General features: G+C 36.4%; 1 protein-coding gene across 1 annotated transcript in view; it reads left to right on the forward strand.

The window, feature by feature from the left end:
- The first annotated feature begins 1,154 nt into the window (after positions 1–1,154).
- LOC102828904 (ovostatin-like) overlaps positions 1,155–11,985 on the forward strand; it is an 87,348-nt gene continuing 76,517 nt past the window's right edge. Inside the window, exons 1-3 of the mRNA XM_006875484.1 lie at positions 1,155–1,192; positions 5,764–5,947; positions 6,400–6,556. Of these exons, the coding sequence (XP_006875546.1) occupies positions 1,155–1,192; positions 5,764–5,947; positions 6,400–6,556 (379 nt within the window). The remainder of the gene's footprint in view (positions 1,193–5,763; positions 5,948–6,399; positions 6,557–11,985) is intronic.

Genomic DNA, 11,985 nt, shown 5'->3' on the forward strand with positions numbered 1-11,985 from the left:
TCAGAGAAAAAGAGGAAGACCCCCAACGAGATGGATCAGCCAGGTGGCATCATTGATGGACTCAAGTGTGGCAGCGGTAGTGAGGTTGGCCCAGGATCAAACATTGTTTCATTCTGCTGTGCATGGGGTCGCTATGAGTCGGTTCCGACTCGATGGCACCTGACAACAACAACAACATTATGACAGTAACCTGACTTGTGAACAGATTCCTGGGACTCAGTCATTGAGAAACATTTTGTGTTTAGGTGTTTAATTGGGGAAGACTGACGTATGGCGTATGAGGAAATAAAAACTATACAGAAAGAGGATTTGAATTGTGACACAGCTCCAATAAAAGTCTCGGGAGACCCCATGGGGGCTTCTGGTGTTAGAATGGTCTTTGAGAGTTGCCCTATTATAGGACAAGGGAATCGGGTCATTATACTACCTCAACAATTGTTCCTAGATACCAAACTTAATCTAGGGAAAAGGTGAAACCTTGCGTGAAAATATCTCTGACACTGAAGGAAATTCTCAGAGCTGATTTCAGCAGAGATCCAACAATCAACAACATTCCCAGAAACTAGGATTATGACTATCTTTGCCATGAAGGGGAATTTCTAGAGGGTACAGCATAGCACCCACTACTTTGGTTTAACAATAAGAGATATGAACCAGGACTGGCTAAAGAAATTTACAAACATAACTCCTGGTAGAATGTCCGGAAGTAATTTGCTTTCTGAAGGGGGTTGGGGTAGGAAGCAGAAAAAAAATTCTGCTGACGCCTTTCTTCCTAATTGGGATATTGTTGGGGAGAAATATTCTTTGACACTTCAGAAGTCAAAGTGTGAACAAAAAGAGAAATAGTAGGATGCACCAAGGAAGTAAAGCAGAAAGAATGTACTCTGATGGCATTGGCAAGCTGCAAACCAAACTTGGTATCACCTTTTTCTGAATTTATGCTAAATAAGATAATAAATGGCTGACTTTTAAAAGTCTCTGTACTTCCATCTAATGTGTTGTTATCATTTTACTGCTCATTTATTTCTCCTTTTGCTTTTTCCCTCTTTTCCTCTGTCACCTACTTACCGTTTCTGAATTCTTCCTAGACTGCTAATTCCGGAAGAAAGATTGTGCAAACAGACCAGGACAAATCCTCTGGTTAACATTGAAAAATGTCGTCATCCATTGCTCTTCATGTCATAGGACTTTGGTATGTGTGTGTGCGAATATAACATGTAGTCTCTGTGGAGGCTTATCCAGTGTGTATGAGAGATCTTGAAAAATTTCATGGAAAAAAATCCATAATCTTCTCATTCCAGTTTTCCATGAACTTTTTGAAGCCTCTTAGTATGCCAGAGACTATACTTATTAAACACTTTAAATATATTATTTAATCCACGCAACAAACTTATAAGGTATAGTTATTATTATTGTTTCCTCTTAAAGACAAGAAAGTAGAAGCATGAGGAATTTAGTTAACTTGTCCAAGGTCACATGTCTGGTAAGTGCTAGAACTAGGATCTAAACACTGGTTGCAAGGGTATAAGGCGTTTGCACTTCCCTGTTGTGGCCTTACAAGAAAAGTGCTACATACAAACCTAATTCTTAGAAGATAAATATCTAAAGAGCAGGGTGAGTAATGTACTTTCCTGGTTGGCTACAACAAAAGTTTCTATGCAAAGAAATTATATTTACTGAAAATCTCTCCTGTCAGGTATGTATTCATTCCCAACCCTACTGTCTGACTCAGCTGGCAAAAGGATCCTGGACAATTTTCTAACTTGTGTCACCTTTGATGCCAAAACCAAAACAGGTTTGCCAACAACTTACGGTCGGTTTTCAGCAAGGTAAATCAGGAGAGAGCACTATGAGCTCACTTCCCCTCACACCTCTCCACCCTGAGTTCTTCCTCAAGTGGAACTTCTCCACACAGGAAGACTGTAAGGCATTGTTTACCACCTACTGCATGAAATATCTGTCCACTGAAGTTGTTGGTAAAATTCTTGTCAAAAACAGGTTCTACAGAGGACAGAACAAGTTTTCATTTATTGTATGGCTTATAGTAAGCTCCTGGCTGATATTTCCCTTTATCTAAGAAGCAACACTACTTTGAAAGTGATGTCAGTCAAAGGTTGCAAAATGGCTAATGTTCTTTGCAAAATTTTGATATTTTCTTGATATTTAAAATGATGAATACCACTTAAGCTTCCAGCTTAAAGAAAGAGAAGTAGAAAATGTGGGAAGGAAGTAAGAGAAAATAGAAGCTGTACTCTAAAATTTATTTTAGAACTCAGAATATATTATTTCTCTATGACTGGAAGCATATATAATCTCTTTTCTTTTTATTTTTCAATGTAATTACCTACATATTTTTTCATGATTTTGTATCATACACAGAGGTGTCTGAATATAAAATGTCTTCATCTATTAAAATATAGTGAATTTTCACTAAAAATAATAGCATACAGTACTTAATATTGTTGCTATTTTTAAGTGTCACTGAGTCAGTCCCGATCCATTGCCACCTTGTATAGGGATTCTGAGAAGCAGCTGGTGACTTTGCAGCTCAAACTGACTTTTCAGTCCAGTGTATTAACCCACAGCAGGATTTCATATCCAATATTAGCACTATTGCAACACATTCACAAGACACTCAGAATTGGACTTTTGTCTTATTTATATTTTATTTTGACAGTAGGGCTAATTTTCTTGATTCCATGAAGGTAATTACATCTCTTTTGAATTTTTTTCCATAAAAAGCATTTCAAAACACATTCTTGACTACAGCAATGTTCTTGAATTTTGGAGCATTGATTAAGATTTTTTTTTTTTTTTTTTGGAACTCTTTTTCTAGCAATCTTAAGGAGGCCGTATGCCAACATTACCTTTTTATAGTGATGAGATATCTTTCATTAACTCTGATTTACGAGATGAGGGAATGAACAATTGCATGTATTTGAACAGAAAAGGGTGATTTCCCATATGATGAAAGTACTATGCCCAATTTTTCTCATAAAAAAATCTACCATTTACCTGCTTTCTACATATCCTTAAATTATTAATGACATCTTTCCTTTCTATTTAAATACCTCCAATCATTTGTGAGTTTGTCGCATTTTAGTGGCTTTATGTATTGCTGTGAAACTGATAACTATGCCACAGGCATTGTAAATAGCTTCAAAGTCAACCATGGTGGACAGAAAAAACATGTTTTTCTGTTTTCATCACCATATTTAAAATTAGATGACATTAACAAAATTCAAAGTGTATGTTTGTAAAATTGACAAAAAACAAACAAACAAACAAACACTACTATCCAGACTATTCCTATTCTATGTGGATCTCCAGGGCAGATTAGAACTGTCCCTTAAGGTTTCTGAGCCTATAAATCTTTATGGAAGCAGACATATGAGGAAGCTTCAAAAAGTCTGTGGAAAAATTCCATTATCTTTTAATTCAGTTTTCCATGAACTTTTTGAAGCCCCCTCGCATAATGCATAATATACAAAATTCATTCTAGAGATGTCATTCTAGATAATATTTCAAACAAATGATCAACCATACTTTTAGCACAGTTGATACAACTGAGTTACAATCAGAAGTTATCATTGTTAAGTGTCACGGAGTCAGTTCCAACTCGTAGTGACCCTGTATAGGGTTTCTGAGGACAGTGACTGGTAGATTTGAATCACCAGCACTGTGATTAGCAGTCCAGTGCTTATCCTACAGCACCACACCAGAATTCCACAATCAGAGGTAGGTACTGATAATACTAAGAGAATCATTCCATAAGTATTATAATTATATAGTAAAAAGAAAATAAATCATAATTCCAAATGAGTCCCAGAGAGAGAGTAATATAGATTTTAGATGCAAATTGACAATCCAAAGACTTCATAGAAAAAGTCAATGTAATAGCCTCAAAAGGAGCTGTCTATTAATTTAATAGAGGTGTGTATATTAATTTATTTCATAATTATGAATTTTGACCAAATCTGATAAACTAGATTGCATGTGTATGTAAATATAAATTAAATTCATCTTACAAAAGTTACATATTCTGAAAGTTCCTCTTCTTCCTTCTCAACAAATGTAAATATTGGTAGATATTAACTTTTGTTTTTTGAAATTTTTCATATTAAATTTTGCAATGCTGTAGCAGAATCACTGAACTGCTAACCAAAAGATTGTAAAGATGGATTCCTTACTGCTTTCAGAAAAAGGGCAATATTAGAGGCAGTGGCCAGTAGGAGATTGCTTTGTGATACATGATGAAATCACAAATGTGACGTTATCTTCTAAGAGCTTTTTATTTAACCAAAACCCTAGAGTCAAAATAATAACAATAATAACCTCCAAAATTGGTAAGCTATAATCTTAGAAAGAAAAATGTGATAGAAAACAACAACAGTAACTTCCATTAAGTTATTCTCACTCAATTTAGAATATTATAAGGCATATATTTGGCACTCAATTATATATTGTATGGAAAATGCAACATCAGTCACTGAAGAGAAAAAGACACAATAATATTTGATTTTTTAAAATCAATCTGAGCTTTCCTATGCCTCTTTCTATCAGTATTTAAAAATTGCTTCAAACATACTAAGCCTATGGAACAATTCCCAACCAAGAATGGATAGTGAGTTTTCAATAGAATTAGCACTTAACCAGGAAACTATAGTGTAGTAAGATACAAATTCATTGGTAACAATTAAAATTATTGCAAGTGGTTTCATTTGTGTTTGGAAAGATTTACTTGCAGGTACTTAAAATCTGTTAAGTGCTGATGCAAGATTTTATACACATGAAATGATGCCCTTCAAATGACACACCCCATGACAATTAACACACATGGATACTAGTATTGGGAGGTGACTGAAATCTTAAAAATGCATCCAATTAGATTGTATGTGTTATACTTGAAGGATGACTCAGGAAAATGGGCGAAAGCTACGGCATGGATATATAGCTTCACAGTTGGCTTCCCTGGCCAGTGAGGTTTCTGCTTCCGGCACACCAACCTGTACCTTGGATTGAGGGTGCTGTGTGTTGGTTTCTTCTTCATCTATTTGGATCATGATGTGGCTGAAAATACTTCTGGGTGTTTTTCTCTTTCATCAGTCTCTTTCTCATGTGTAAGTGATTTCATAGAGTTTTATTGTTAACTGTGGAAGTCAAATAGAGTTTGGTGGTACAATTTCTAATTTTGCTACGTTTTTATCTAAGTAATTCGATTTTAGACCATACTACCATTTTGCAATATGCACCTAAATATTTTCATTTGTACAGTGAATTCCAAATTTGAATGTCACCCTTTATCTCTGACCATTATATGTCTAGAATGCTAAATAAACAATTGTAGTGCTTATGTTGAGGAAGAGCCATTTATGTTGAGAAACAGGCATCAAGTTGCCAGTGGGGAAGAAAGCTAGAAACATAGCAAGCAAACAGAAAGTTGAATGTCCACCATCAATTTAGGGGTGAAAATATTGTGTGAGGAGACGAACAATGCTAGCCATTACAGAATGAGTGATTTAAATTAATGACTGCTTTGCAACTGAGATTTTCTTCCTTATGCCTACAGATTCAAATTAGAGGTCAGCCTCCTTCTGTTTCATATATTAGTGTGTCTTCATATTTAGACTTCAGATGTATTTAAACAAATGTTTCAAGTACATTTGTTAAACCCCAAGATTCTCCCAATGACAAAATAATTTCTAAGTAGCTAAACATTTCTTTGACACGTTCTTTTCTAATGCTTCTGTTTAATTTTTACAGGCAGTATGTTCTGTTGGTCCCTTCTGTTTTACAAGAAGGCTCTTTGGATAAAGTTTGTGCCCAGCTTTTTAATCTTACTGAAACTGTTGTTTTGCATGTCTCCATCAACTCTGGTGAGGTCCAGACCATAATATTTGAAGAGGAGGTTACAGGAGAGAATTTCTTCAAGTGCCTCAATTTTGAGGTAAAATACTTTGTTCTGCTCTACATGGAAAAGAACAGTGCAGGTCTTTGACTTTCTAGGGTTGGAGATCAGATAATTTTACTATGTGTGTAAACTTTTCATTTTTAAAAGGGTAATGCATTCCTTAGTTAAAGATTGTGTTCATATTGTCTTACATAATCACACCTGGACATGCCAAACTATTTGAATTTATGGCAAAATTTTTGTTGAAGGGAACAAGATCTGAAAAAGAAAAGAAATGCTGTCTAGGGAAGTAAACATTTAAGAAAAGTAAAAGAAAGTTAAAATGGGTAGTATATGATAAGAAAGTGATACAAGAGAAAGAAAGAAGATTGGTTATTTAAGAATAAATATGATAAGCTATGAATTGAAATATTTAGTAATGTCAAAACATAGTGATAGGGATTTTGTAAAGCAACACCAACTCTGAAAGTATTGTATTTACTCCTTAGGTCCCTAAGGCCGGTTCTGACCCACTGGCTTTTATTACATTCTCTGCTAAAGGAGCCACTCTTGACCTTCATGAGAGAAGATCTGTGGCAATCCAGCACACTGAAAATGTGGTCTTTGTGCAGATGGATAAACAGATTTACAAACCTGGTGAGAGAGGTAAGTGTACCTAGATTACATTGTGGTGGTGGTGGCTGTGTGTTACAGAGTTGGTTCTGACTATACCAGTATTGTATAGGATTTCTGAGGCTATAAATCTTTACTTCTTGTTTGATGCTGTAGGCTAAGCACTGGACTGTAAACCACAAGGTCAGTGGTTCAAACCCACTTGGGAACAGAGTCACTATGAGACTTAACAACAAATCTTTACAGGAACAGAAAGTCTTATCTTTCTCCTACGAGCAGCTGATAAATTAGAACTACCCTATTTTCAATAACCTCATATGGATGTGAAAGCTGATCAGTGAATAAGGAAGACAGTAGAAGAATTGATGCCTTTCAGTTATGGTGTTGGAGGAGAATATTGAAAGTGCCATGGGCTGCCAAAAGCCAAAAGAACAAATAGAACCATTTTGGAAGAAGTGTAGCCAGAGTACTCCTTGGAGGCCAGGATGGCCAAACTTCATCTCTCATACTTTGGATATATTGTTAGGAGTGACCAGTCACTGGAGAAAGAGATCATGTTTGGTAAAATGGAGGGTCAGAGAAAAAGAGGAAGGCCCCCAGTGAGATGGATTGGCCAAGTGGCAGTATCGATGGACTCAAGCGTGGCAACAGTAGTGAGGTTGGCCCAGGATCAGGCAGCTCTGTTCTGCTGTGCATAAGATCACTATAGGTCGGTACCGACTTGATGGCACCTAACAACAACAACACCAGGGCTCCAGCTGCTCCACAGAAACCCTATACAAGGTTGCTGTGAGTTGGAACCCACTGAACGCACTTAACAACAACAACAACAACCTTCACTAGGTACCACTTATAGACTATTTAAACTGTTGGTATACAATAGAAACTCAGCAAATTAAAAATATAGATGACATAGTCTCAAAGCCAGAGATTTAGCTTCAATATATCTGAAAAATGAGAAGCTTTGGAAGCTATTTTTAAAGACTTCCCAACTAGGTGACTGAAAAAAAATATTCAGGTTTAGGAATCACTATGCAAATGTATGAGTTTGGATTAAAGGTAAAGCAGTGACAAAGTGTTTAAAGAACATTATTAAGAGATACTCCTAGTGACTAGAGAATACCCATGAATGCCAAAGAATGATCAGAATGACATTAAATTAAGGGGAAAGGCCTCATCTCATCTACTGGGGTGGGAAGAAATTAATGAACGTAACAAGTTTTTACAATCAAAAGAAAGATGTTGCTGATTAGATGAATGGCATATGGAAAAGCACAGAAGCAGAATTCATTCAAAAACCATACTTTAAATTGAGAAATGGACACTTGGAGTAAATTAAAAAAATGAAAGACAGAAGCACAAGTTGAAATGAATCAAATACTTAAGCTGTGGACTTTAAGAGCCTTTTATGGGGCGTTAAGTAACGTCCACCAGGAGTCACTGTGAGCGAGTATGCTGTGATTAAAAGCAGTCTAAGAAGATTAATTGGATATATATATGTATATATATACATACATATGGAGTTCTGGTAGTGTGATTACAAATCAGGCTGTGAACCTCAAGGTCAGCAGTTCAAAACTACCAGCTGTTCCATGGGAGAAAGATGAGGCTTTCTGCTCCCTTAAAGATTTATAGCCTCGGAAAACCCTGTACAGGGTAGCTTAGTCGGAACCAACTCCACGGCACATAACCACCACCATATGTATATATATATATATATATATATATACATCCATATATTTTGTGCTACTCATTAAAAGTATTGCAAAGAATAGGTTCAGAAATTCTCTTCAGCAATTGTTGTTATTGTTGTTATACGCCATCAAGTTAGTTCCAATTCATAGTCACCCTTTATGAAGGGTGTATCTTTGCTGGAGTAGAAAGCCTCATCTTTTTCCAGCTGAGCAGCTGGTGGGCTTGAATCACTGAACTTGTAGTTCACAGTCTAGGGCTTATTCTGTGGAGCCACGACACTCCCCATATATGCATATATATATTGTTGTTGTTGTTAAGTATCGTCAAGTCAGTTCCAACTCATAGTGACGTTATGTACAACAAAACGAAACACTGCCTGGTCCTATGCCATCCTGACAATTCTTATTAAGCTTGAGTCCATTGCTGTTGCCACTGTGCCACTCCATTTCGTTGGGGATCTTCCTCTTTTCCGCTGGCCCTCCACTTTACCAAGCATTAATCCTTCTTCAGTGACTGGTTCCTCCTAATCATATGCCTGAAATATGAGTGATGAAGCCTCGCCATGCTGGTTTTTAAGGAGTATATTGGCTTTATGTCTTCCAACACAGATTTGCTTGTTCTTCTAACAGCCCATGAAACTTTTAATATTCTTCTCCAACACCATAACTCAAATAGATCAATTCTTCTATGATATTCCTTATTCATTGTCCAACTTTCACATGCATATGGCATTATTGAAAATACCATGGCTTGTGTCAACTAACCTTAGTCCTCAGACAGACATCTTTGCTCTTGAGTACTTTAAAGAGATCTTATGCAACAGATTTGCCTAACACAATAGAACATTTGATTTCTTGACTGCTGTTTTCATGAGTAGTGATATTGGATCCAAGCAAAATGAAGTCTTTGACCACTTCAATCTCTTCTCCATGTATCCTGATGTTATTTATTGGTCCAGAGATAAAGGTCTTTTTTTTTTTTTTTTTTTCATTACATTGAGGTACAGCTCGTATTGAAGGTTGCAATCTTTAATCTTCATAAGTATGTAGTTTAAGTCCTCTTTGCTTTCAACAAACAAGGTTGTATCATCTGCATATTGAAGGTTGTTAACAAGTCTTCCTCCAATCCTGATGCCACATTCTTCTTCATATAAACCAGCTTCTATGATTTTCTGCTCAGCATACACATTTAAAAAGTATAATGAAAGGATACAACCCTGGCACATACCTTTCTTGGTTTTAAACCATTCAGTGTCCCCTTGTTCTGTTCCAACAACTTTCTCTTGATCTCTGTACAGGTTACTCATGAGCACAATTAAGTTTTCTTTCTTCACAATGTTGACCATAGCTTGTCATAATCCACACAGTTGAAAGCCTTTATATAATCAGTGAAACACAGGTAAATATCTTTCTGGTGTTCTCTGCTTTCAGCCACAATACAGCTGATGTCAGAAATGATATCCCTTGTTCCAAGTCCTCTAAATCTGGCTTGAACCTCTGGTAATTCCCTGTCAATGTACTGTTATGTCCAGTTTTGAATTTTAGCAAAAATTTACTTGCATGTGGTATTAATGATATTGTCTGATGATTTCCACATTCCTTTGGATGACCTCTCTTAAGACACAAATATGCCTCTTATACAATTAGTTGGCCAGATATCTGTCTTCCAAATTTAATGACATAGATGGGTGAGTGACTCCAGTGCTGCATCAGTTTGTTAAAGATATTAATTTGTATTCTATCCATTTACAAAGCCTAGTCTTCAGTGCACTTTGTACTTCTTTCTTCAATACCATTGACTCTTGGTCATATGCTATCTCTTGATATAATTGAATATCAACCTTTTCTTTTTGGTACAATGACTCTGTATTTCTTCCATCTTCTTTTGATGCTTTCTGCATCATTCAACATTTTGCCCATGGTATTGTTGTTAAGTGCCATCAAGCTGGTTCTGACTCATAGCAAACCTGTATTGGGTTTCCAAGGAACAGCTGGTGAGTTTGAACTGCTGACCTTGTGATTCAAACCGACCTTGTGGTTTAGTGCTTTATCCCACAGTGCCACACCAGGAATTCTTCAATATTGAAATTCCAGGCATGCATTTTCTCTTTAGTTCTTTCAGGTTGTGAAATGCTGAGCATGTCTTTCACTTTTGGTATTCTAACTTCAGGTCTTTGCGCATTTCATTATAATTCTTGACTTTGTCTTCTTGAGCCGGCCTTCGAAATTTTCTGTTCAGCACTGTTACTTCCTAATTTCTTCCATTTGCGTTAGCATCTATATGTTGGGTTTCTTCTGGCTTCCATTTTGGTCTTTTCCTACTTTCGTGTCTTCTTAATAACCTTTTGCTCTCTTCCTGTATGATATTCTTAATGTCATCCCACAACTCTCTAGTCTTCATTCATTAATGTCTTATACATCAACTCTATTCTTGAGATGATCTCTAAATTCAGGTAGGATATATTAAAAGTCAAATTTGGCTCTCAAGGACTTGTTTTAATTTCCTCTAGCTTTAGCCTAAACTTATGTATGAGCAATTGATGACCTGTTCCTCAGTCTGCCCCTGACCTGGTTTTGGTTGATGATTTAGAGCTTTTCTACTGTTTCTTCCCACAAATGTAGTCAATTTGATTTTGGTGTATACCATCTGGTGAGGTCCATGTGTATAATTGTCTTTTATGTTGTTTATAAAGGTATTTGCAATGAATAAGTCATTGGTCCGTCAAAATTTGAACATGCAATCTCCAGCAACAATTCTATCACCAAGTTTTTTTTCCCAACTACTTATCCTATCTCTTTGTTTCAAACATTTGCATTTCCACCACCAATAATTATCAATATATCTTGATTTCATGTTTGATCAATTTTAGAAGTTGGAGAATGCTTCAGTTTCATTATTGTTGGCTTTAGTGGTTGGTACACATAAATTTGAATATTAACTGATATTAACTTAGTATTGGCGGTATTAACTGATCTTCCTTGTAGGCATTTTGATAGTGTCCTATCATACACAGATAGATAGATCTTGAAATGTTCTTATATATGATGAATGTGATACCATTCATCTTCAACTTTTCATTCCCAATGTAGTAAACCATATGATTGCCAGATTCAAAATGGCCAATACCAGTCCATTTCATCTCACTAATACTGGTACTTTAGTGGTTACAAGTTGGTCTGCTAACCTCAAGGTCAGCAGTTTGAAACTACCAGTGGTTCCATAGGAGAAAGATGAGGCTTTCTGCTCCCATAAAGATTAACAACCTCAGAAACCCTATACAGAGTTGCTATGAGTCAGAACTGACTCCACAGCACATAACAACAACAACAAGGAGCTCTGTTAGCATAGTGGTTATGAGTTGGGCTGCTAACCTCAAGGTCAGCAGTTCGAAATGACCAGTTATTCCACTTGAGAAAAATGAGGCTTTCTACTCCTATAAAGATTTACAGCCTTGGAAACCCTATACAGGATCACTATGAGTCAGAATCGACTCCACAGCATATAACCACCCCCACCACCACTCCTGTAAAGATTTGCAGCCCTGGAAACTCTATACAGGGTAGCTATAGTTATTGGTGTTGTTAAGTCCCTTGGAGTCCGTTCTGACTCAGAGTGACCATAGTGTTTCCTTGTCTGGTGCTGTAGGATCAGCACTGGACTGAAAACCACAAAGTTGAGAGTTCAGACCCACCAGGAAATCTTATATTGGCACGGAATCAATGGCAGCTAACAATGGCATAAATGTGTATATATATACTGTTGTTGTC

This window comes from Chrysochloris asiatica, unplaced genomic scaffold (assembly GCF_000296735.1).
Source record: "Chrysochloris asiatica unplaced genomic scaffold, ChrAsi1.0 scaffold00328, whole genome shotgun sequence".
NCBI classification, from domain to species: Eukaryota; Metazoa; Chordata; class Mammalia; order Afrosoricida; family Chrysochloridae; genus Chrysochloris; species Chrysochloris asiatica.